Source organism: Magnolia sinica, chromosome 11 (assembly GCF_029962835.1).
Source record: "Magnolia sinica isolate HGM2019 chromosome 11, MsV1, whole genome shotgun sequence".
NCBI lineage: Eukaryota > Viridiplantae > Streptophyta > Magnoliopsida > Magnoliales > Magnoliaceae > Magnolia > Magnolia sinica.
The window spans coordinates 34,820,078-34,847,324 of NC_080583.1; the positions used below are offsets into that span (position 1 = coordinate 34,820,078).

The window sequence follows — 27,247 nt, forward strand, 5'->3', positions numbered from 1 at the left end:
ATGAAACAACTAAAACAAGCTCAAATCGTTTGACTCAGAAAAGGTTCAGTTTCATAGTCTGCTGGACTACCAAAGAAAGATGTTTGAGTGGAACAAATGGACCAACTTATTTTCAATTAGAACCAACATCACCATCATCAAGGTTTACTACTCAAGGAGGTCTGCTACTCTGCTTAGGGTGAATCAGAATCCAAGTGGCCAATTCAAAAAACCAGCATCACCATGAAGGCCACATCTCGGATTGGCGACCGCCTGATGATTGGTCATGATTGATTTTTGGGCCACGTCATCTTAAGAGCAGATCCCATCTATGAAAATGAAAAGTATTGCTTGCTAATAATAGATACAACATTTCCAAATAACTTCATGCACAACATAAATAGGAACACAGATGGAAAGTTACAAAATAATAATAATAATAATAATAAGGAAAGCAATATCTGCTAGTACAATACTTCGATTGGAAACAAAAGCTGAAATAATGAAAAAGTGCCCTGGCCAACTAAACAATGTACTAAAATCTCATCCCATCTCTTCATGGTTAGGCACCCATTGGAAAATCCAAACAAGCCTTTTGTACTATTTTCAAAATGAGGGCAGTCATCAACTGTATTGCCCACATTGTACACAATTTAGTCTTGCAATGACCCACCAGGATTTATTCTCATTGGATTGAAAGCTTAAATTTCAACATAAATCAAGATGTTAGAAGTTAAGAACTAATGAATGACCCTTGCATTACTCATCATGTACAATTTTCTTCTTTCGACAATTGAGCCTAAATCAAAGCTTATTTAGCAATCTGCCAAGAAAAAGTACCAGAAAATTAAGCACAGTAACTTGCCTCACAGACCCACCAACCAACCAAAAAACAGGATAGTCGTTTGATTAGACAAAATATCAGCAACCAATTAAGCTAAGAAATTAATTACCCAAGTTATTGGAACAGAAAAATACTAGTGAATGGTCAAACAAATCAGGATATAACTGAAAGGATTTGAAAAAATGGATGGACAGCATGGATGAAACAAATACATCATGATGGATCCACATAAATGAATTGATTAAGTACTTGTAAGTAAAAAAGTTACTTATAACTAATCATAAACAAAACTTATCTGAAATAAGTTACTTATCTACTGCTGTAAATTGAAAAAGTAACTTATTTGACGATATCCAAACAGGGCCTTAATCATAAATTCATACTTGTCAAATAAAAAAAATAAAATTAGTGGAATAGATTTGAAGTGTGTAAGAGAAGTTGTATTCATTAAGTATATGCAGATACAACTATCTGCATATCCTGTCTTTTATCGAAATTCCTTTCAAGGCAACATAGGTCGTTCTGCTAGAACCTAAATCTCTGCTTTGTTAGTGTCTTCTATTGTGGAATGATCCGATTTAAACACTTTAACAAAATCTAATGTGTTAGCAAACTTTGGGATCATCATACAATTCTGATCATTCCTCTAATACATGTGGTGCTCCATGCTTGTCACAATGTCCAACCTATAGACCAGATTTTGTTAACCTTGCATATGCTTTAAGTCGGAGTAAGTTACAGTTGCAACTTAAACTATCAGTTGGTATCCAGATCAGTGGATGCATGTATCCATCCTGATTTACTTGGGTATGAATCCAGATTTCTGGACCAATTAATTATTGGGTCAGGTTTGGGTCCACATGCAATTCTGTCTAGAATCTAAGGTGTTTTTAAAAATAAAAAATAAAAAATTTAATTACATTCAATATTTAAAAGCGATAAAAAGGCATTTTCTACTATGCACCTGACCATGATTCTTAGACCTGAACCCCATTCTGAACTCTAAATCATGCTTAAAATAGACCTGATAGGACCTGATGGAGTTACTCAAATCAGATCAGATTTGGATTGTGTACCTCATGTGTGTTAACATCCGGATATGGGAACACCAGTAACTGACCTGAACCTGATAGTGACAGTCAACTTTTGAAAATCACGTGTTTTCTACTGAAATTGTACTTGGTTACAAATTTTCTGTTCTTAACTTCTTAGAATTATATTTTCCAATTTCCACTTCACACTTTCTTTTGTCTAACCAATCCAATTTAGACATGTTTCATTGGAAAGAGTTTGGTGACTGGTCTTCTTTCTAAGACATTGCCCCTGAAAAAAGGCATATGAATGCACCAATTGGGAGTTCCTGATTTACCTATTTGGGAACAGAATTTGATTTCACGATACGAACAGTTGAATTTCTACAAAATGCATGGAATCAAATGAATGATATAAATTAAAAGACAAACAGTTGAATTTCTACAAAATGCATGGAATTTGATTTCACTATACAAACAGTTGAATTTCTACAAAATGCATGGAATCAAATGAATGATATAAATTAAAAGACTAAAGATCTCCTTTATCTTTTGATTACTATGTTACAAAAATTAATAAGAAGGAAGAGAGGCAAAAGGCTAAAACCAAATATTCCTACATCAAAAGCAAACAAGAATGAAAAATGTTTACCTACTGGCCCAATTGAATCACATCACCAATATGCAACACAGTGTAAACCGTTTTCTTGACCTGTTCAATGAAAAAGATGTATCCATTGGAAAAACCATAACTTTATTATTAACAAAACTCATCAAAAACAAATCTCGCATTACTTTCTATATAAACACCCAAACCAATTGCCATAACCAGGTGCAATAGCAAATAAATCATCATAATCATCATCATTACAATGAAAATTTCCCATATTTTGCAGCGTTTTTCATACAGGAGCTAGTCAGTACCAGGGCATCACATTTCTGGACACGAAGCCCTTCGAAAAGGTTTATACACAAACATTATCCAAAAGCAAAGAGCTAGAACATGGTAAGCTGTGCTCATTCAACATAACATGGTAAGTTGTCGATAGCATGATACTCAAGTGGAACCCACGACTGAAAAGCATTTCAAGCAACCAGTAAGAATCTATATTTTGTAAAGAGATGATAGTTAAAAGAAGAACAAAATTCAGTCACCAACATCTGCTACAAAGAAATCTGCCATGTAGAATGCCTTCACTCCTGAAAGTTAGACACAAATCCTGAGTTGGGTTTTATGGATCCTGTTTTGATAGCCACTCTTATTTGAGCTCCTATCAAATCCCCTCACTGCCTTGATTCCAAGTCTTTTTAGGCCATCCCCTCGTCCTCTTCTTAGACATAAATCCTGCAAGTACGGAGACTGGAAAATTGAACCCTGTGACTCCCTTTTTTTAATCACGAAAAGATTACATATACCAATTTGTAAACAACAGATATTTGCCAAACATCTCCCACCTTCCACTGATTATGAGTGGGGATTCCCACCCCGTTTCCCACCCACATTTTGGAAAGTTGGAGGCAAATACTATTCTGAATGTGCATAGGATTCCACCCGGAACCAATTGATGTTGGTAGATCTTGGCAGACAATCTCCCATGTAAATATTGAAATGATGCAGGAGTTCAGCTCAAAAGAAATCAGTATGCTTGCAGACCCAAACTACACATCTTTGAAAAAACATTGACACACTTGACATACTTTCTATAACAAAAGTTCACATACAGAAAAATAAATATTGATTCAATAGTTCAGCTAATGTGATAAGTGATTTTATGTCTATGTGGATTATGCTCACAGCTTACCAAGCATGACACTGATCCTCTTGAAGGCATTGAATTTCAACATGCTAATCTGGCTGCTTAAGCTTCAGTTTCAAAGCTAAACATTCAACAATGACATTGTATTACAGCTGGGTGATGATTCACAGCATATGATCAGATCAGATAGACCCAAGCTTGGAACAATATATCGAAAATGCAAGTTTTGCACAGATTGGCTGCCCTAAACTCGCATTGGATTTTTTCTTTTAGACTTCTTACTCTTTGACCCATTTTCTTATCCATTTTTTCAGCTACTTGTGTTTCTTTTAAACTTCTTACCCTTTGACCCATTTTCTTATCCATTTTTTCAGCTACTAATGTTTTCTTGCAAAAATCCAACATGAAACTTTTAAGTGTTTGTATTGAAGGTATCGGATTCTTTGGAAAATGCGTAACTTCACATGCACGAAGTAATATGAAACAGAATTGTTGTTTCCTTGTTTTACACATGTTTGAAGGATTTTAAGAGATGAAGATGATGATCAAGGGTTTTGTATTGATCCTGAAATGTTGGAAGTTTTCCCTGTGGCTTATGCAGATGGCAGCACTGGATTTCATTGCCTGTGCAACATCAGACGTTTTTGCAATGACCGATTCGGGAAGCCAGCTTTAGGATTGAAACATTCTTTCAAAACATTTAATAATATATTTGAGACTCATGAGTGTGAGTTTCTACTTTCTAATTTTTATAAAAGAACCAGATTTTTTTTGTAATGTTTAAAGCCATGAAAACCGTGGTATATTTTGATCATGGTCTGGTTAGATCAGTGATTCAAATCTGACATCGAGGCATTTAATGCATACACATGGATTATAGAAAATTCAATAAGCAGTACCAACTATATATAATAGCATGTTAATGTTAGTGACATTTATGGGGTGGAATCCTGACTAGACCTGAAATTATTAGAAGAGTCATAAATCTTAACCTACTGGGAACCATCATGCACCATAATGCCTTACGGCAGAGCAGGTATGCAATTGGAAACATGTTCACCACAACTATTTGGGCTACAAACATTCAAACAGGGGTGAGAATTCTGCTTTGAAGCCAATGATTATTTGGGCTAGGCCAGGGTTTTTATCTTCTTAATGGCCTAAGAAGCTCACCGGTCATGACTTATTTAAACTCTCCAAGCCTCTAGTACTTGCTAGTTGACTGAGTCAGGTCAAGATCCTTAACTAGACAGACTGAGGCTGCAACATAATAGATCAAATAGGTAAAACACTAACAACAAGTTCCATCAAGCATAAGCAAATAGGCAACAGAAATGAAAGCAGAAATGCATTAGAGGCGCCACACAAAACTCCAAGACAGTTTAGGTACAGCTACACTAGTCACAAAAATCTGAAAGTATACTGCTGTCAGAAAGTCCAGTTCCTGGAAGCAACAAGTAGACAATCAACAACTCCTTCAAACATAACAAATAAAAAGAGAATTGCTTCCAAACAACAATTCAGAATAGGTTTTCTAATAGGAAAAAAAAAATGTATGCATATATGTGTTTTTTTATTTTTTATTTTGCATGCATGTGAATGGACCTTTATGTATACATGGATGAGAAGTTGCCAGTTCCCTGCTTCTAAATGAACATGGTCCTAGAAGTTAAAACATTAAAACATAAGGAGAAGAAAACAAGGTGGAATAAAATAATAACATGTTTCAAAAGCCTATAAATGTGTAGAAGGTTGAGTAATACCTTTCCTTGGGAACTATAATCTACCTCAGAAGAATCAGCCACTGGAATCACATGCTCATTAAGGAGAAGAAAACAAAGTTATAACACACGCACTTTCAACATTAGATAAACATTGTTATCTCTATTTCAGTTTCAGTAGAAACGTACAGAAATCCATCACTGTACAAATTTCAACTCGGGCATTGTACAAACAGTTTGGACCGCTGAACCCTTAACCCCATTTATATAGAAAACACATCACTGTACAAATTTCAGCCCGTGCATTGTATAATATCTCGTGTGAAATTACTTTCTGCCTATGTTAGACATACTCAATTCAATGAAGTCTGTCAAGCAGATGAAGAGCTCCACAACATGATGCATTTTATGTACCTAACTCACAAGCAACAAGTAAACAACCCCATCAAAATAGGAATGTTGTTTTACAATATGGAATTTTATCCAAACTATCCGAATGAAAATTAGCAGAAGTTTCGAAACTGAAATTGACAAATCAGATAATCTTATACATGGAGAATCATCAACAACAAAATAGCTGGTGGGAAGATGATGGGCCAGCTCACAGTAATTTCAACAAACACAATCAATGCAGGAATTTATCAAGAATCCGATTTCAGCCATTTTTCATATTGACTTTTCATTAATATTACAAGTGATCATTTAAACAAAGGGGAAGTCTAGGCTAAAAGGATTTGATAGCCAATTAAGGCATCTATGGTAGGAGATTTACTTACATCTGCACCTGCATTGAATATATTCGAGTAATGTAAAAGATTCTCAAACCATCAGATCCATCAGATCTCAAACCCACAAGACAAATAGGACAATTGATTATTCTTAAATGCAAATGAAGGGCCCAAGATCCATAAATTAAATCCTTAAACCAGGCAACATGCCACCACATTGACAACAACAAAAAATTCCAGCAATGCTTTCAAAGCAATGAAGTACTAAAACTGAGCAAAAAAAATCATGAATCAAGTCAAAATGAAATCGAATGGAAAAATAAAGCAATCATATGTGATGCACTGAAATTGCAAATGGCTTAGCATTTATGGCCAAATTGCACATCCATAGTCATAAGCATTTTTAATAGGCTCACTTTTCCACCGAGCAATAGGAGTTATTCAGTACACTTGCTGAATATAATGATTGAAACAAGTGCAATCCAATCGATCAAATTCCTCTTAGGAATTTCATCGAACACCCCATGTGCACACCCAATCACTTGGCCTGCACAAACGGGGCTCATGAGATTATACAACAACATGCTCTGCAGCGGCCAGCTTTCTGTCCTGGCATAGGACCTTAGCAATGTTTTCAAACTTTTTAATTGGCATATGGGATAAATTTATTGTTCATATAAACTGTTGGGGGCAAAAATACAAGTCCGAAGACTCGGACTTAATGCCTCGGGACTCGGACTTGATACCTCGGGTCGCCGAAGGATGCGTCAAATCCGAGGCATGGTTCGCTAAACCGAGACAATGGTTGAGTCGGTTCGAACGACTTATCAGCGTTCCGGGCATATGTCGGGCGGACCGCCTTGCAAGACCGACCGTCGCTAGGTCAGATCTCATCCCGGATATCTTGGGATAAGATCTCCGACCCCGAAGCTCACGGGATCGGATGATGGCTCAAGATGGGCACGATCCTATCTCCGTGATACCAGGAGAAGATCCCGCGCTCAATATCAGGAGGACCCGAGAAGACCCAGCAGCTATAAAAGGAGGACCCTTGTCACCTTGAGAGGTACGAAACAAATCCTTCCTAAAAACCTTCCAATACTTTGAGACCCCGAGTCCAGGCCTGACTTTGGCATCGGAGGGTCCCCTGCTCGAGCCAGGGTCTCCTTTGTTTTCTTTCTGTGCAGGCATACAAGGGTCTAGGAGGACGAACCAGATAATCGCATCAACGGCGCCGTCTGTGGGAAAGTGCAAAAAGCCATCTCGTATCTCTATACTGAGTCCAATGGTGATGACTAGAAGGACGGTCCTAAGAAGATTTGAATGAGAACGCGATTACAGGCCACCCGGTCCAATCGCCGTTCCCCCAGCCCAAAACCCACCTAACAACAGCAACAATCAACGGGTCGCGACGATGGGCGGTTGGACAAGGAGGTTCAGGAAACCGCTCCGATATGAATACGATGAAGCAGATGCTGGAACGAATGTAGCAGCAAATGCACCCACTCCCGCATCTTCAAGGGGAGACAGGCGTTCCAACGGCGGCGGTTGATCCTCAACCTTCCGCGCCGCGATCTTTCCGGCCGAGCCAACCTCAAGGCGGGTCAGAACCATCTCCAGCGCATTCAGCCAACGCCTCCCTCCCGACTGATCTTCGGCACGAAATAGAACGAAGAAGGCGCAATCGCCCTTCCATGGAAGGCACGGCAGAAAGCAGCGAACCTTGGAAAGCCGACATTCAAAATTTCAAAAAAGAAGTGCGGGAAGAGATGGCAAAAGAGATGGCAGACATAAAGCACGGCCGGAACGTATATTCAACCGGGTCCGAAGCGAAAGCGTCCCCCTTTGTGGACTCGGTAATGAAAGCCCGATTGCCCGAGAGATTTCGATTACCTCAAATCACTCCTTTCACCGGCAAGACTGACCCGACCGAGCATATTGAGTGCTTCAGAACCTATATGGAACTCCATGATGCCTCGGATGCAGTAATGTGTCGGGCCTTTTCTCTTACATTGACTGATGTAGCTCGACTGTGGTTCAAACAGCTGAAGCCAAAGTCCATCAGTTCATTCGTTGAGCTGAGCAACGCCTTCCTCACCAACTTCATCGGCGGAAAGAAAAAATTAAAGCCCCCTGCACATCTGAATAACCTAGTCCAGAAGCAGGGAGAGCTATTGAAAGATTACATCAAGCGTTTTAATTTCGAATCCCTTCAAGTTCGAAAACATTCGGAAGAAACGGCCCTCAATGCACTCATGCAAGGAGTTAGGGATAAGCCATTCCTGGCATCTCTAGACAAAACTCCGCCCGATACTCTGGCAGAGTTTATGACACGGTCCGATAAATATGCCAACGCTGAGGAAGCGCGAATCCTGCGTGAAACTAAAACCTCAGCCAAAGAGTCGGCCAAAAAAGAAGCCGACTCGGCCGGGGGAAGGAAACGCAAAGAGGATCAAGCGCGTGACGAGCGAAGGTCAGGAAAACGGCCGGATCGAAAATTTTCCATATACACTCCCCTGAATAAGACTCGGGAAGAGGTACTGATGGAAATAAAACACGAAGGCTTTGTTAGCTGGCCCAGTAAGCTCAGGAGTAATCCTAATCGGCGGAACAAGGATAAGTACTGCCATTATCACCGCGATCACGGGCATAACACAAGTGATTGCCGTCACTTAAAAGAAGAAATCGAACGACTCATAAAAGACGGCCGACTCGGAGAACATATGGTCAAAGCTGGGGCATCCGAGGCGCGCCCGACCGAGAGTCAGCCTATGGAAGAAATTCGGACGATTATCGGCGGTCCACAATGTGGGGGCGACTCAAACAACGCGCGAAGGAATCACGCACGAAAACTCAGTCAGCCTCAGTCCGAGCTCATGATTATAGATCGGCCATCAAAGGAAAAGAAAAGAGAAAGGTATTGCATATCGTTCACTGAAGAAGACGCCCGAGGTATCCATCACCCCCACGATGATGCGCCGATCGTCTCCTTGGCGATCGCTAACCGAAAAGTGTTTCGGATACTCGTCGATACGGGGTCATCTGCAGACGTGTTATTTACTAAAGCATTCCAAAAAATGGGGATCGAACGTTCCGCGTACCGCCCGGATCGGACCCCATTGATCGGTTTTTCCGGAGGACAAGTATTGCCCGAGGGGACTGTCTCATTACCACTCACTGCTGGCACTGCCCCACATCAGACGACGATGATGGTTGACTTCCTGGTCGTCGATCAACCCTCGGTATACAACGCGATACTCGGCCGACCTTCATTGAGTCTCCTCCAGGCCGTGGTATCCACATACCATCTTACAATGAAATTCCCGACCGAGTCAGGAGTCGGAATTGTTAAAGGAGACCAACAAGACGCGAGGCGATGTTACATGATAGCCGTAAAAGGAGCCGCCGACAAGAATCCGACCAACATATTAACAATCGAATCGTTGGACCCTCGGGCGAGAATTATGAACGAGGACAGCCGGTCGAGGATCTTGTCTCGGTCCCCTTGGTCGAGACAGATGGATCCAAGACAGTACGAATTGGCTCATCTCTGCAGTCCCCTTTGAGAGAAAAGCTGATCGCCCTGCTCCGAAAGTACGCCGACGTATTCGCTTGGAATCATGAAGATATGCAAGGGATCGACCCCTCCGTGGTGACTCACCGACTTAACGCCGATCCGTCATATCGACCGATCCGACAGAAGCGACGACCGCTCGGCCCCGAACGATACGCCATCATCGAAGAAGAAGTCAACAAACTCCTCCAGGCTAATTTCATAGAAGAAATACACTATCCGGAGTGGGTCGCGAATGTCGTGCTTGTAAAGAAATTCAACGGGAAGTGGCGAGTCTGTATTGATTATACCGACTTGAATAAAGCCCGCCCCAAAGATAGCTTTCCGCTTCCGAGGATAGACCAGCTAGTAGATAGCACAGCCGGACGCATATTCAGGGTATAATCAAATTGCAATGCATCCAACAGATAAATCAAAAACTACCTTTGTCACCGACAAAGGCCTTTATTGTTACCGAGTGATGCCATTTGGTCTGAAGAATGCCGGTGCAACTTATCAAAGGTTAGTTAACAAAATCTTTGCTCTACTTATTGGCCGAACCATGGAAGTATACATCGACGACATGCTTGTCAAGAGCATACACGCGGCGGATCATGTGTATGTTTTGGAAGAAATGTTTCTAATCCTACGAGTTTCGGATGAAGCTAAATCCAAGTAAATGTGCTTTTGGAGTAGGCTCCGGAAAATTCCTCGGTTTCTTAGTCAGTCAGCGAGGAATAGAGGCAAACCCTGAGAAGATAAAGGCTCTGATTGATATGGAATCCCCCAAAACCATTAAGGACGCCCAAAGATTAGCCGGACGAGTCGCAGCACTCAATCGGTTCCTGTCCAGAGCAACGGATAAGTGTCTCCCTTTCTTCAAACAATTGAAAGGAAGACAAGCGATGGGTTGGACGGAAGAATGTGAAGCAGCATTCCAGCAATTAAAATTATATCTCGGTTCTGCACCTCTCTTATCAAAACCTGAACCGGGGGAGTCGTTGCTCCTCTATCTAGCTGTATCCGAGGCAGCGGTTAGCTCGGCTTTGATACGAGAATCCGAAGGAAAGCAACTACCGGTTTACTACGTCAGCAAAGCGTTATTGCCAGCAGAAACGAGATACCCAAGCTTGGAAAAAGTGGCCTTGGCTTTAATAACTTCCTCTCGGCGACTTAGGCCGTATTCCATGCCCACACCATCATTGTAATGACCAACCTTCCGCTTCGCTTGCAGAAACCAGAAGCTTCCTGCCGACTCACCAAATGGGCTATCGAGCTGAGTGAGTTTGATATTCAATATCGACCAAAGGCAGCAATCAAAGGGCAAGCCGTAGCTGATTTTATCGCCGAGGGAACATCTTCAGCCGAACTTTCAGCAAATGATACACCGAAGGACGGTGCAGCTCCGACCTCAACCGCTTCCCTTTGCCCTATTCCATGGAATCTATATGTCGACGGTTCTTCCAACTCGAAGGCCAGTGGGGCTGGGGTAGTGCTGGAAACCCCCGATCACACCTATATACAGTATGCCTTACGACTTGGATTTCAAGCGTCGAACAATACGGCGGAATATGAAGCGTTGCTACTCGGCCTCCGACTCGCCGCTAGCATGGAGGTCACGCACCTAAGCGTTTTCAGCGACTCTCAGTTGGTTGTTAACCAAGTTACCGGTGTATACCAGACACGGAAAGACCGGCTAAGGGCTTATATGGAGAAAGCGAAAGAACTTATCAACAGATTTCAATTCTGTCGTGTAACTCGGATACCTCGTACGGAAAACAGCAAAGCCGATTTGCTAGCAAAGCTCGCCTCGGCCGAAGAAGACGATATACCCTGGTCCGTCCCTGTCGAATACGTCGATAAACCAAGTATAGACGAGCCAATTAGCGAGGCCGTCAATACAATCGACTCGGAACCATCCTGGATTGATCCAATCCGCCAATTCCTTGACGAAGGAAAGTTGCCAGAGGATCGCACCGAGGCCCGACGAATTAAGATCCGAGCTTCCCGTTACACCATACTCAACGGGACCCTTTATAAGAAAGGATACTACGCCCCGTTGCTGCGCTCAAACCCACCGAGGCAAACTATGTGTTACGGGAAATTCATGAAGGAATCTGCGGAAACCACTGGAGGGCGATCCCTCGCCTACAAGGTCTTACGACAGGGATACTACCGGCCCACTATCCAACACGACGCTCGTGAGCTCGTTCAAAAATGCGACAGATGCCAACGGTTTGCGGCAATTCCGAGGCAAGCACCCGAGGCACTGACGACTGGTCCCTGGCCTTTCGCACAATGGGGCATCGACCTCATAGGACCGCTCCCTATGGGAAAAGGGCATACCAGTTTGTCGTGGTAGCAGTGGACTATTTTACGAAGTGGGCCGAGGCGAACCATTAGCCAAAATAACCGAGCGAAGATCATCGAGTTTGTATGGAAAAACATTATCTGCCGATTCGGAGTACCTCGTACCATGTCACAGACAATGGAAGGCAATTTGATAATAGGAGCTTTGTGAGATGTGCAAGAACCTCGGAATCAGGAATATTTATTCATCACCGCATCACCCTCAAACCAACGGACAAGTCGAGGCGGTTAACAAGATTATCAAGCAACATCTTCGACCAAGCTTGGCCGGGCCAAAGGAGCATGGGCCAAGGAGCTCCCCAAAATTCTTTGGGCTTACCGAACTACAACCCGAACGGCCACAGAGAAACTCCGTTTTCACTCGCTTACGGCTCAGAAGCAGTCACTCCCGTCGAAATCGGATTACCTTCGGCTCGAATCACCTTATTCAATGCGGAAGAGAATGAAGAACTCCTTGCACTCGGACTCGACCTTCTGGACGAACAAAGGGAAAGGGCGAGGCTGCGCACGGAGGCTCGACAACGACAAGTGACTCGGTTCTACAATACCCGAGTTAAGATTAGAAGATTCCGAAGGGGAGATATGGTTCTTCGGAAAGTGTTTTCCAACACTAAGGAGTTTGGGTCGGGTACACTGGGACCCAATTGGGAAGGACCCTATATCGTCTCGGGCACCATTAGACCAGGAACATATCGGCTAGAAGACCTAAACGGACAGTCATTGCCTCATCCATGGAACGCTGAACACCTCAAGGTCTACTATCCTTAGCTTGCTATTTGATGTTTAAAGACCCTGAGGAAGAGTAAAGCCGAGTCAAATGAATAAAGACATGCTTTTCTTTTTCATTCGTCCGAATATGTGTAAGTACAAAAGCAACCTAATACATCTGAGCAAAAAAATATATACATATTAAAGGCCCCGTCCCCGGCAGTTGTGCCTTCAGCTGCGGCGTCCGGATTCTCGGACTCTGAGGCTGCCCCGCCTTCGATTTCTGAAAGGTCAAGGTCAGGAAAAGACTTCTTTATATCCTTCACGCATTCCAGATATCCGCTCTGGAACAGGCGATCCCTTTCATCCTCGAACTCCGCCGACTCAAGGAATGCTTGGACGGCTTGGTCCCTAGCCGTCTCGGCCTCCCGAGTCTTCTCCTCGGCCTGCTGAATGCGCTCCGCCGCCTCAAGCTTAGCCCGAGCTAAGTCATCCGCGCACGAAGCATGGACTGCCAGAACTCGCTGATTCTCCTCTTCGGCTTTGGAGAGTCGAACCAGTGCCTGAGCGACCTCTGCCCTCGCTTCGTCCAGGGCCCTTCTGGAAGAAGCCGCCTCTGCCCTCGCGTCTTCGGCAGCTTTCCGAGCAAGGGACGCCTCGCCTGTCAGGACGCCGAACCGGATCTCGGCCTCAGACAGAAGAGCCTGCAGCCGATGAGTTGAGGATAGCTCCTTGCTGGCAGCGTGGCTGACGGTCTGCGACGACGGGGCGTTGTAGAGTTTCACGAACTCTCTTTCACACCCATGGGCCAGGGCCCAAGGAACCATCCCCGACACCACTTGCCGCAGGATTGACGGCCCCTCCGGTTCGTCTCTTCCCCTGGGAGGACGCAGCCTCGTCTCTTCCTCCCCCTTGAGGTCGCGCCCTGCTCTTCTTCCCGACTCGCACCGCTGCCTCAACGCGTGCCGAGTCAGGTGCCGCCTGGAGGCAGCGATCGCCGTCTCTTCCGCCCTTTCGTCCGGCGGGAATCACGACGACCGGAGGGGCGTAAGAGCTCGCCGCTCTTTCTCCTTCCGCGCACCCTTTGCCTCTTCGTGGCCGAGGCTCAAAGAAGAACCGACCGAGAGGGGCCTTCAACTTCGTGACTGGTCTAAGGGCAGGACGAGCTCCAGTCATCTCCGGTTCGGGGACAATCCTTAGGTTGGGACGAGCTTCGGGCAGATCTGCAAAAATAAAAAAAGGAGGGGGAGAGTAAGGCGAAGTAAGTCGGGGGAAATTTGGAAAATTCAGAAGATTCGTTCTTAATTACCTGTAACTTCCGAGTCCAGACCTGCAAGGTGAAGGCGCTCCGGCTGTAGAAGCACCTTCCAAGACTTGTCCCCAGGATCCAACGACTTCAACTCTTTGATCCGAGCCGAGGCGGTCGCCGAGCTTGGCTTCTTCTTGAATATCCGCCAAACATAAGTTTCCGCCTTCGTGGTATTATAAAAAAAAAAAAAAAAAAAAAAAACCAAAGTCACCCTGCTCTTTGGAAAGCCCGAGGACACGAGCCTCGTGGGACCCGGACTCATCCGTCTCCCAGGACCACATGCCCAAAACCAACGCTCTCTCCAAAGTGTTTGTTGGAAGTGGGAGGGTCGGTTATCGGGGAACCGCCTCCGCCTCGCCAAGCGCAAGACGTAGAAGCCGTGGTAGTTCGGATTTACCGCACTGAACGAGTGGAGAAATTTCCGCCGTAAGTGGTGGCGTTCCATCTCACCACAACACCGCACATCCGAGTAAGTTCCTCCACCCATTCGGGACTATCTTGCCCCGGGGCAATCTTTATGCGAGACAAAACTCCCGGACGATGGCCGGGGCAGACGCAAGCCGCATTGCATCGACACTTGGTAAATCGCGATCGCCCCAGCAGGAGGGTGATAAATCATTTGGACGGGGAAGATAGGTGATGACCGACTCGGGAATATGGTATCCGACTCGGATTCATTCCAAGTCAGTCTCAGTCAAGAATCAGGTAAACGGACCGCTTAAATCTTCCAAAGATCCTTCTTCAGATTCGGCCTGCGCCGACTCACTAACAGGAGCAAGATCAGGGGTTCCTTCGGCGATTAAAACTTCATCTTCTTCCTCCTCATCCTCCTCCATATCCCTTGGCAAGTTAGGCCTTCCCGGGCGGGTTAATAGAGACGACCCGCCCCGAGAAGGAACGACGGAAGCTGGACGCTCCGCCGGAGCTTCGGTGACTCTCTCCGGTAGACAAGCAGCGTTGGCGTCTCCGTCAGTAAGGAAGGCGATTCCGCAACGTTCCAAAAACGTTGCGCTTCGCCTTCGTCTCTGGAAGCCCCCCCTGGGGACTTTGAGAACTCCTATCCGCCATTATTACCAAATAAAGAGGAAGGAGAAACTCACCGGAGGGAGAAAGGAAAACGGAGATGGCGGAAAGAGGCACCGACGGTAAAGAAAAAGAAAAGGAAGGAGACGAAAGGCTATGTAAACCCTAAAGAAAATGCGGAGCGGGAATGGCAAGAGCAGTAAAAGTTTAAAGTGCGGGGCCCCTGACGTTATATAAGGTCGCCATACGGCGGAGACAATTAATGAGGAAATGATTCGACGCCTGCATCGATTCCCTCGCTCGACACGTGGCGCACGTCAACTGGCAATAATAATACCTTCGCTACGTGTCCAATCCTCATTGGCGGGATGTGTGATTTGACGGCTGACGGCGCATGCGATGTCAGAAGCTGAACCGTCCCCCATCAAAGGCCTCATGGAATGCATTTAATGATCACGACTCATCTCGGACTGAGTTACGAACCGACTCCAAACTCGCTACTCCTCAGTGTCATATGAAACACACGGAGTAAGGGGGCTTACTGTTGGGGGCAAAAATACAAGTCCGAAGACTCGGACTTAATGCCTCGGGACTCGGACTTGATACCTCGGGTCGCCGAAGGATGCGTCAAATCCGAGGCATGGTTCGCTAAACCGAGACAATGGTTGAGTCGGTTCGAACGACTTATCAGCGTTCCGGGCATGTGTCGGGCGGACCGCCTTGCAAGACCGACCGTCGCTAGGCAGATATCATTCCGGATATCTTGGGATAAGATCTCCCACGAAGCTCACGGGATCGGATGATGGCTCAAGATGGGCACGATCCTATCTCCGTGATACCAGGAGAAGATCCCGCGCTCAATATCAGGAGGACCCGAGAAGACCCAGCAGCTATAAAAGGAGGACCCTTGTCACCTTGAGAGGTACGAAACAAATCCCTCCTAAAAACCTTCCAATACTTTGAGACCCCGAGTCCAGGCCTGACTTTGGCATCGGAGGGTCCCCTGCTCGAGCCAGGGTCTCCTTTGTTTTCTTTCTGTGCAGGCATACAAGGGTCTAGGAGGACGAACCAGATAATCGCAACTGGAAACTATTTGACAATATACCTGGGAACAAACGCATGCTAAACCCAAAAAGGGTTTCAACATTGCAAATCCCAAAAATAGGATTCGACAATGCAAATCCCTAATTCGGGATTCGACAAAGCAAATCCCTAATCAGGTATTCCAAATTGCAGAAAGTAACAGCAAGAAGGGGAAAGGTTTACATCATACTTGAGAATCGAAGATTCACGAGCAGAGGAAGGCCGAACTGCAGCAGAGGACCGAGGGGAGAGAGAGAGAGAGAGAGAGAGAGAGAGATGACTAGGATTTTGAGAGGGAGAGGGAGAGGGAGAGGGAGAGGAAGAGGGAGAATGAGATGGAGAGCGAGCGGAGAGGGAGAGCGAGCGGAGAGGGAGAGGGAGATGGAGAGGCAGAGAGAGGGAGGGAGAGGGAGGGAGAGGGCGCGCGAGAGGGAGAGGGAGAGGGAGGAAGAGCGAGCGGAGAGGGAGAGCTTGAGAGACTTGAGAGGGAGAATCGGCGCGCGGCTGGAGATGAAAGGGCAGAAATGAAAGTAGATTTTATTTTCTTTTTTTCTTCTTACTTCTCCAAAAAAAAAAAAAAAATGCAAAAGAAGATACAGATGCACTAATAATTCTTTAAGATGTGTACAGTGATACTGCTTGTGCATTCTTCTGAACCTTTACAGTACCATGATCTGCTGCCACTAGAGCTTTACTTCTTTGAATGATGATCCATCCTTCGCTACACAAAGCATGAAGGGAAGCAGGAGTGGATTGGAACAGCGGGGAAGAGTCTATTTGAAAATGTTAGCAAGTGTAAATTTTATCTTTTAAGCCTTTTTCCCCCTCTTATAGAACTATACAAACTTCTGGGATTACTGCTTGCCCAGATGACATCTATACTCCCACCCTAATCTTTTGTTGTGCAAGATAAGATGGAGCATCCAACCTCAAGCTTGAAGCACTAAGCATGTTCTGTTTGAGCTAAGATGTCAGCCCCAAGACCACTACTCACTGGCGAAGAACTCAAGAAACTTCAACATTTTCCAGTTCTTTTTTCTCTCTTTTTCCGTGGTGAAGTGGTGACAGTACCTGCATTCTGTCATTTTACTTGTACAAAATGAATTTCTTTGACCTGATCTATGCCAGGCCAAATGCCGACGAATACGTAATAAGCCATCAAAAGAGAAACATAAGGTGTTCCCTTAAGGTTGTGTTACAAATTGGAGAAAAGAGGAGTCGACACACAGAAATTGAGGCCTGTTGGTCATCTTTTTTCTTTATTTCTTTTTTTTGGCCGGTCGAACAACTTTTTTTTTATATTTTATTTTTTTTTATTTTTTTTCAAGAAACGATTGTATAAAAAGCTGCACAGGGGCCGGGGGATATACAGATATTTCGGGTGGGCATCACAAAATGGTCCATGCCTCACCTATCGTGTAGAGAGGAGTTAAGTCTCCCTCAGATATCCTAATCCTACCTTATCCAAAAACAACAGGCCTTTAGCAACGTGGGGCAGATCAGATTGTGAATTGAAGAAAACTGAAGCCTGAGAACCACCGCCTACCCTTGCCAGGTTGTCGGCCACGGCATTAGCCTCCCTAGGCGTGTGAAGGAGAGTAAACATTAGGGAATCCCTCAGAGCTCTGATTCTGGCACACTAAGATTGCAGATGCCAGGCTGGCGAGGCCTGGTTGGAGAGAATTTCTGCACATGACTTGGAGTCGCTGGCCACCTCAATCCTTGAGAAACCTAACCTTGCACAAATCGAGAGACCCTCCCAAATGGCGCGTAACTCAGCTCGAGTGTTGGACCCTAAGCCATAACCAAAAGAGAAAGCAAATAAGAAATTCCCGTCATAGTCTCTGCCCAGGCCTCCCCCGCCCGATGGGCCTGGGTTCCCCAAAGTTGAACTATCCACGTTAATTTTAACCCAGCCCTCTCTTGGCCTACACCATTTGACGATAGAAGGGGAGCTACACTTTTTAGCCAGGGGCAATATTTGCAAGTGGGCTAATAGGGAGTTGAAATTCCTGTTGAGGTACCTAGGGAGGGGGAGGGAATGGCCCGTCAGTGCAATCAATCGGTGGACCCGAGCAACCACTCTGTGGGGTGAGAAGATGGAGTCCTCGAATATGGCCCTGTTTCTCTCCAGCCATATCTCCCAGAAAATGAAGGGCGGGAGGAGGGGTCGAAGGAGGAAGAAACGATTCGGCGAGAGCAAGGAGAAGGGGGCCCACCACAAGGAACCTCTGGCCAACGTTGAAAGCTGTGAGTTGTTGTAAATCTTGAAGAAGGGCTGAAAATGATGCCAAACATGGGCAGCTGCAGTGCCAAAGGGGGAAAGGGTGGTCAATAGACTCAATACCGGGCTTGTGAGGAGGTGGACAACACACGCACTTTGACACCATCTGAATCCCTTTATTTTGAGTCTTGGAGTCCACTGGGACTGCATCATGGATGATTCTCCAAGTGAATAGAGAGAGATTTTGAAGGGAATAAGGGGGTGCCAAACCCATCTGGACCAGGGAAGTGGAGCACCAACCGATCTGAGAGACTCCCAGGCCGATTTGATCTTGAAATCACCTGAGGAGGATTGAATCCAGATCAACCTATCAGGCTCAGGAGAGGTGCAAGTTCCTTCCTCCATGATATGCTCCACAATGTCCACTGGAAGGAGGGCTCGCGCTCGGTCATGGTTTAACTCGAGGGCCAATGAGGTCAGCTACTTTCAACATCTGAGGGAGGGGCGGGTGAAGACGAAAGGGAGACAGAGGGCCCAGATCTGACCATTGGTCATCCTAAAAATCCAGGTCGCCTATGCCCACAATCCACCTCGACTTGGTTGAGACAAGAGGCAGGAAAGAGCATATTCTCTTTCAAATCGGCGACGCATGAAGGTGGCGACATGACCCGTCCATGATGGCCACGTCCATTGCATATTTGGCCCTGACAAAGGAGCCCAATAGCTGGACGTATCAGCTTAGATGACGCTCCAAGCTAATTTCATTCTGAATGCTGCCATCATATCCACAAGGTTCTTGATTCCAAGGCCTCCCTCCTCCTTTGAGCGAGATATTTGGCCCCATCTAAGCTAGTGGAAACGACGACGGGTTCCCTCCCAACCCCAGAAAAAATTTGTGCACGCTTTATCAAGGTCCCTCAACATAGTTAACGGGATATCGGAGGCTGTCAAAACATGAATCGGGATGCTATTCAGCACGTGGTTAATTAGAGTTGTCCAACTCGCTTGAGATAGCAATTTCATCTTCTACCCTGAAATCCTCCGCTAGAAATTCTCCAACAGGGGGCGGTAGTAGGCTATAAGGGGTCTCCCCTTGAATATTGGGATGCCCAAGTATATAAAAGGGGCTGACCCCTTGATGAATCCAAAGATCCTTTGGACAGCACTCAGGCGGGCCCGAGATAGGGAGGAGGATGGGACGAAGAAGCTCTTGTTGCAGTTAATTTTCTGGCCAGACGCTGACTGGTAACCCCTCAGAAATTCAGTAATCTTCTTCAATGTAGAACTCCCCCCGTTCGCAAATAATAGGGTGTCATCAACAAAAAGTTGGTGGGAGATGGGCGGGTAGGATCTGCGAGTGGTGAAAGGATGGCAGTTTCTGAACAGAAATCCGAGGCCTTTGCTGAGAACTTCTGAGGCTAAAATGAAGAGGCTCGGGGAGATAGGATCCCCCTGGCAAAGCCCCCTTGTTGACTTGAAAAAACCACAGGGTTCCTCATTAATGAGAATCGAGAAGCAGGGGGTAGCCTAACATTTTTTGACCAGGTTAACCCAGATAGGATCAAAGTCGAACCTGTGAAGGACTGCTTTCAGGAACCCCCAATCTAGATGATCGTACGCCCTCTCCATATTCAGCTTCATAAGGATGTTACCCCCTCTGACTTTCTTATCAATGTCCCTGAAGAGTTCTTGGGTAAGAGCACAATTTTCCGCAATGGCCCTGCCAGTAACAAAGGTGCCCTGCTCAGGGGAAACAATCTTGGGCAGAATCCTGCGAAGTCGGTCAATGATTAGTTTGGAAAAAAATTTTGCAGATGCAATTACATAAACTAATAGGCCTGAAATCAACAAATTTTTTGGGGTTCGCTGATTTAGGGATTAGACAGATGAGAGTGGCCATGAACGCCCTCGGAAGTTACCCTCCCTTGAAGAAGGCAATGGCAGCTTGGGCAATGTCTTGGCTAATAGTATCCCGGCAACCTTGGAAAAAGGCTCCCGTAAAACCATCCGAGCCAGGGGCCCCATCGGGAGGGATGGCTTTGACCGCCGCGTGAACCTCATCATAGGAAGGCTCCTTCAACAGCTCGTTGTTGTCGTCGGCAGAGATAGCCGAGGGGATGGTCATGAGGATCTCCTCATCCAAAGGAATCTGCTTAGTCAACAGCAGGCCAGAAAAATACTCAATGGCTGCCTGCTTGATGGACGTTTGGCTCGAGACGACCTGGCCACTAGGTAGTTTGATATCCTGGATGGAAGCTCTCCTGGCCCTATCCGATGCCATGTTATAGAAGAAGCTCGTGTTACGGTCTCCCTCCTTCAACTAGCTACACCTGGATTTCTGCTTCTAGAAAACCTCTTCAGACAGAGCGCAGCTAGTTTCGCCTTTGCCTCCTCCACGGCCTTTAGGTTGCCCTGAGAGGCAGAAGAAATTGTGGCCTCCTCCGCGTGCGCCACCTCCACTTCCGCAAGCTTGATGTTTTGGAACACATTACCAAACACATCCTTGTTCCAAGCTTTCAAAGCCGTCTTAACGCTTCGCAATTTTCTTTGCAATGTGAAGAGGGGGTCACCCACCAAATCTGATTTCCAGGACGATTGGACCAAATTTTGGAAAGAGGAGTGGCCCAGCCACATTCTCTGGAATTTGAAGGGCTCCGGGAACGAGCAATTAGTCGTCGGAATTGAGACCAGGATAGGCGCAAAATTGAGTCTAGGAAAATGCTTAACTTGAGAAGTAGGGAACAACCCCACCCAAGACGAGTTACAACACACCTTGTCCAATCTCGCCCAACTTCTCGCCCGACCACTCTGATTATTGTACCACGTAAACCTACTGCCAGTAAAGCCCATGTCCGACAGCCCCGCCGTCCTGAAAGTCTACAACACTTCTAGAGTCAAAAGGGTCAGAACCTCTTCGCTTAGAAGAGTCCAGGAAAGTGTTGAAATCCCCCGCCACAAGCCAAGGTGAAGAGAGACCCACTACCAAGGCTAAGAGGTCCCAGTGTAAAGTGCGCTGCCCCCTAGAGCACTTTGCATAGACAAAGGAAAGCAGGTAACTGTTGGTGGAGCCGTGGAAAGAAACCAAGCAGGAGAGCATTCGAGAGGAGGCAGCCACCCTATCTAGAGAGAGCAGAAGTTGTGGAAGAGCCACACCTTTCGTCCCTCAGTGGCATTAGACAAGGAGGAGTGGAAACCCAGCTTCAGCCCTATCCGAACTCTACTAGAATCATTGAGCATGGGTTCTAAAATCGCCACCAAAGAAGCCTTAAATTTATTTATCAGGCGCTTGAGAGACAAAGGTATCTGCCTCATGTCGTCTTGCTGATGATGATCTCACTTCAGCATTCTAGGGGCACCAAAGGTGAGTGTCGTTGTTTTAATAACGGGAGTAAATACATATCTTTCTTGAATTATATGGGGCCCACATTGGATTTTCTAAAAGAGGTGCGCTCAAGTGATCATAACGGTACCACCGTAACCATGCGGTGGTACGGGGCATATGTGGGGCCCACGTGATGTATGAAGGGGCCATTTAAACCATCCGTTAGATATGTCTAACTCATATTATTCCCACGTGCCAAACATCAGCTTGATCTAATACTCAAGTGAACCACAACACAGGAGACAGTGAGAGGGAGCACCTACCCCTGACATAGGGACCCACCTGATCCATGTTACTTCCCAGTTGTTGGCTGCCTGATTCATGGATCAGCCTGATTTTAGGGACCTGGAAGTAACATGCACTGACACATATGATGGATGGATTTTGTCAATGTATCATGTGGGCCCCACATCTACATGGTACCACAGTAACTTGGGGCGGTTCCCTTCTAAAAAAACCCATTTGGTTTATGTTTGACTTCTAGGAGGTTCTGTCTGCAGCAAGCTGACACAATGCCTATTTTTGGCTCTCAACAGAAGCTATTTAGAGTCGGGATCCTCTGTTATCTGGTCAACATGAATTTCCTGTTATCTTAATCATCATTAGTCCACGTCACCGCTCACTTAAAATTTAAAAAAAATATAAAAAAATATAAAATAAATAAAGCTTCGGACATCAAACCATTAGGGTAATTTGAAATCCCTGTTGACCAGATAACAGAGGATCCCGACTCTAACTTATTTTTGCCTTGTAATATAGCCTTAGGACTCGACCTTAAAGCAGATCCAAGGGTGGAGACTAAAAGAGATGAAGGCCCAGAGCTACGGAGATATTTTCGAGTCTGGACACTATTTAAGGGCTTTTATTATGATGTAATAGGCAGTCAATGGCCTTCGAATTATAGATGAATATAATGAGAAATATAGAAGCATATGCATCTATGGAAGGGCTTTAATTCATTTACAACTAGAAGAATAGCTGAATATACAAATAGATATGACGGCATAGCTTATGCAACAACATTTAGCTAAATGAAAAGATTAACAGTGATTCTGACTTCTAAATTTATCATAGTATTTCTTTGTTCTCTCTTTTGCAAGAAGCTCACACGCATGTGCAATACAGCTCATGTACATGTCACACATGTGCCAGCATGGCACAATAGTTCCAAGATCCAATCCATCCATCAGAATGGCACCACTGAATTGACGCTCTAGCCCAGGAATCAGGTTGATCCACTGGTCAGATGGGCTGCAGTCTTAAAAACAATTAAGCAAATGTGCATCTCTGAAAAACTTCCAGGTTCTAACCAATTCACTTATTTCCAATATTGGGGCCCACATCCTATTGGACCAGATTAAATTTTTGGGGAAACATGTATGAGGTCATACCAACCTAATGGAGGGATTGGATCTCGCACCTATGTGCCATGCTGGCACATGTGTGGCATGTACGCGAGCTTTATTGCACAAGCATGTGCACTTACCGAAGCTACTTTTGCAATCACCTGGTACATACAAGCTATGTTACCCAAGTTTGGGCATGGATACGGCACGAGGTATGGTGAATCCTAAAAAAGTCTAAATTCTCAGGATATGCATATGGGTATGTCAGGAACTGGTAAGAACTCATAAATATGATCATGTTAAACTATTTCCTTTGGGGTAGTAGAATCCCTTATCCCCACCCCCATTCGAGTACCCAACTTGGCTGCTGCCCCAGTTTTTTTAAGAATCTGAAGATCACATCTTAAAAAGAAATGAAATGGAAAAACCTAACAAACAGGGTAAATTGGCTACATCAGAAGTCAAGAAAGACATACTAAAAGCATTTCTAAGAGTTCAATGTTCGGGGGTGTCAGTTCCATTAGCGTTCAAAGCCACAATAGTGGATAACGCCTTTGAGAAAGCTGAAAGACTCTTGTCATATCAAAATACATTCAGAGCAATGGGCTGTGTGCAGGACAAAACTATTGGATTTGTTCTTAGCGTAGTTCAAAAACTCGACACAACTTTGCGTCCGATTGGTTTGGGGAGGCTGAAAGACTTTAAATGAGTGGACTCGATATTATAAATATATAATTGAAGAATACAAACAGTGTGAAATTTCAGTTATCTCTTTAAAAAATAATAAAATAAAAATAAAATAAAATAAAATTGAAAAATACAATCGGTGTGAATAAATATCTAGATCTTATTACATAAACAAATTTATCCACCAACAAGCATAGATGCTTCTTGTGAAACACTGGTAACAGTGTTGCACTTCAACATACTGATGCAGGTTGAATTCTTGAGGGTTGCATTATCTTTTTATTATTAAAAGCCTCGAACTAGTCTGCTGATTTGGTTAAGTTGGTCAGGTTGTTGAGCCGACTCAACGAGTCTTGTTGATTTCAGACCACCTCTAGCTCCCGATCAAGTTTTTTAGAGAGAGAGCTTGAAATCTCATCAGGTCGAGTTGAGTCGGCCAAGTTTCGAGTTGAGTTAATGAGTTCTCGAACTATGGTTTCGAGTAAATGGCTTTTCTTGTCCATGCAACTCATTAGTGCGAAAATAGTAATTTAATAAATGATTTTCATGTCTGAGATTAAAGATTGCAGCGGACTAAGAAATTAACAGACCTCCAAAGCCCCATCCCATTCCAAAACCACAGCCAATGCCAAAACCTGCAAGGGGAAAATTGAGTACCAGAATTTACTTCCAAGGGCTACTCCAGACTGCAAATTTGCCAAATGCCACATTATATGTATATGCATACCAAATCCCACACCGGTACCATTGAAGTTTGTGAGCATGGTTATGGTTGGTGAAGAAACTTCCTCTCTGCAATGTACGTATATAAAAACAAGGGGCTTTCAAATAAATAAGAATAAATACAAGATATCACAGCCTAAATTAGCAAGTATGACTTGCAAAAGTCAGGGGCCCAGAGGTTCAAACCATCTTTTCAATATTTAAATCTTATTTACTTTCTGATTATCAGAAAAGGGAAGGGATCCAACAATTAGTTGTATCAAAGGGCTTATAGTACTTCCAGTTGCTTTCTTTTAGGCATTAAAAAGTATCAACTGAGTGATATGAACCTGAGGCAAAGCCCAGCAGATTTTGAGTCCGTAAGTTTGGAAACATGGGACAATCCAATCATCGCTCTGAACTGTCCATGCACTATATAATACTTTTCTTTTTATCATCATTATTCAACTCTATGTAACGCTATTGGTAGGCCACAATGCAAAAATCACACCGATTGAATAATCCCAACCCTTTGAGTTGATCATTTTTATTCATAGCCGTCCATTTAACAAGCAATAGATTGGATGGTTAACATCATATGAAGTGTTTTTTCAGAATGATAAGCAATCCAAGGCGGGGGCCATCAAATAGATGTTTCAAGTTTAGGATTAAACCTATTTCTACATGTTCAATCTTAACTCCCTATTTTCTTCATCCTAGTTATCAGGTGGACAGGATCGTCATAAGAGTTGATTCTCTCATTGTCACTTGCCAAGAGTCAATGGGAAAGATTGGACAGTGCAGATTGATGAATGGTACTCTCTCATGTGTCCAAAGCAAATGTTTTTATTAGGAGCCTATCTTTCAAATAGTTGTCTTAGATCCTCTCCCATAAGAAAAAGAAAGAAAGAGAACAAATAAGACCTTAATCTTCAAAGGTGGTTAGAAACTTTCAGCTTAGTACCAGTACAAGGTATTGATGGAATAAAACATGGGGTATTATACGATGTTACAATCTTCAGCCCGAGAGTTTGTACGACTTCTTGGGCCAAGCATTGCATAATATTACTTAAAGAGTAACAAAGAACGGCATTAAAAGCCTATGCTTGCAACTCATGTTGAAAGGCAGAAAGAACAATGATAATTGATATAATGATGAGGAAACCACAACCTATGGAAGCAACTCAATCGAAAACAAGAGAGAATTATGAAATAATAGCGTTGGGCCATTGGCTATTCCGACCTATGAGAGGATCCAATGCCTCCGTAAGGCATGGCATTTTCCTGCCTCCATGTCATTTATGCACATGTGGCATGCTTGGATGAGAACGTAACCATTAATTTAGGTATATCTGATCATGAGTGGGCCAGGGTTCAAAAATCACAACGTTTTGTTCCTAGTCTGGAAATGGTGGCATATAAATTAACACAGAATCTTGGGTAAAGCAGGGGTCCATTGTGGACCTCTTTCAGGCTATTTATTTATTTACTTATATATATATATGGGAGGGGTAGGAAGGGAAGAAAGCGGTAGTAGTGTGGAGGTTAGTTTTGATGGATGTACTCTGGGCTATTTGGGGGGGATACAATCAATGCTTTCAAAACAGATGCGGGATGGAGGCAGATGTTTATAGGAGAGCTACGATGGATTTTATTTGGGTGGGTTTTTTGTATTAAGGAGTTTGATCAAAAGAACAAAGAATAAAGAAAAACCACTAAAAGAGAAAAGTCAGCAAATGCTCACATTCAGTAAGAAAAAGTTCATTTAGATGGTTAAGATAGTATGAAGCAATTTTTGGTTAGTGCCCAATCAATAGTGAAGCCATTTGAGCTACAAATGATCAACAGTCACATCTCTCCCTCATTCCATTACTCCCCCTCAATCTAGTAGAGGTGATTTGCAGAACCTGTAAAAAAAAATATATATAAAAATAAAAAAAAATAAAAATAAAATACCATACATCCCTACATTCCATATTCTACAATTACACAATTATTTTCACAATTTCTCCACCTTTTTGTCACAATATGACAAAGGAAAGACATATAAAGAGAAGAAAAGTAAATGAAATAAGATAGGAAAGAGCATCACCATAATAATCATAATATCAACTGAAGGCATAATATCATATCCACATATCAAGAAATAAAAGTATGTCCAAGAATTATCCAAACACACAAAGAGTAGAAAGAGTTAATACATGTCCAAAATAAAATAAAAAACTAATCAGATCTAGATGATGGAGCAGGAATAGATGGATCTATCTGATGTAATTCCTTGTTAATGTGGCTAAGATATTCGTTCATGTATTTGAATTGATTTTCCTAGGACACATGCAGACCTTCCACCTTTTCCTCAAGGGATCACAATCGCTCATCAAAGTCAGAAGGCTGAAAGTCTAGATCAACCGCAGAATCTGACTCAATCTCATCAAACAAGTCATCCATATTAACAACATCATGAGGCAAAGCATCTTGTCCTCTAGTTTCTTCAGCAGCTCCTCCAGCACCCACATCAACTTGGCCAGGAGCCAACCTTAGATTCATCTTATTTATGTTGGAATTATTGAAGGGAAGATGGTGTATGGGAGCTTCTCCAATAGGCATAGCCACAAGACAATGGGTGGCTAAGACAGTCATAAGATAGGTAAATGGAATATCAGTATGACCCGGATGGAGACGAAACTAAATGATAATGTATCAAATAAGAGATGGAAGACATACAGGAACACCACTAACAATAAAGTGAAGGATGCGAGCCATGAAAGAAGTAAGCTCAGTCTTGTTATGGGACTTAGGA

General features: G+C 44.2%; 1 protein-coding gene and 1 long non-coding RNA gene across 3 annotated transcripts in view; both read right to left on the bottom strand.

The window, feature by feature from the left end:
• LOC131219020 (protein TRIGALACTOSYLDIACYLGLYCEROL 5, chloroplastic-like) overlaps positions 1-24,539 on the bottom strand; it is a 67,276-nt gene extending 42,737 nt beyond the window's left edge. The window contains exons 1-2 of one of the 2 annotated variants that reach the window (XM_058213983.1): positions 24,473-24,533; positions 24,336-24,380 (exon numbers count right to left, since the gene is read on the bottom strand). In XM_058213983.1, the coding sequence (XP_058069966.1) occupies positions 24,336-24,380; positions 24,473-24,509 (82 nt within the window). In that variant the 5' untranslated portion in view covers positions 24,510-24,533. Of the gene's footprint in view, positions 1-24,335; positions 24,381-24,472 lie in introns of both variants that reach the window. The other variant, XM_058213985.1, reaches the window with a different exon arrangement.
• On the bottom strand, positions 2,658-3,060 carry LOC131219024 (uncharacterized). The gene is made up of 2 exons (XR_009157965.1): positions 3,014-3,060; positions 2,658-2,928 (listed from the first exon to the last, which is right to left on the bottom strand). It is a non-coding gene; the product is annotated as an uncharacterized LOC131219024 (long non-coding RNA).
• Positions 24,540-27,247: the final 2,708 nt, after the last annotated feature.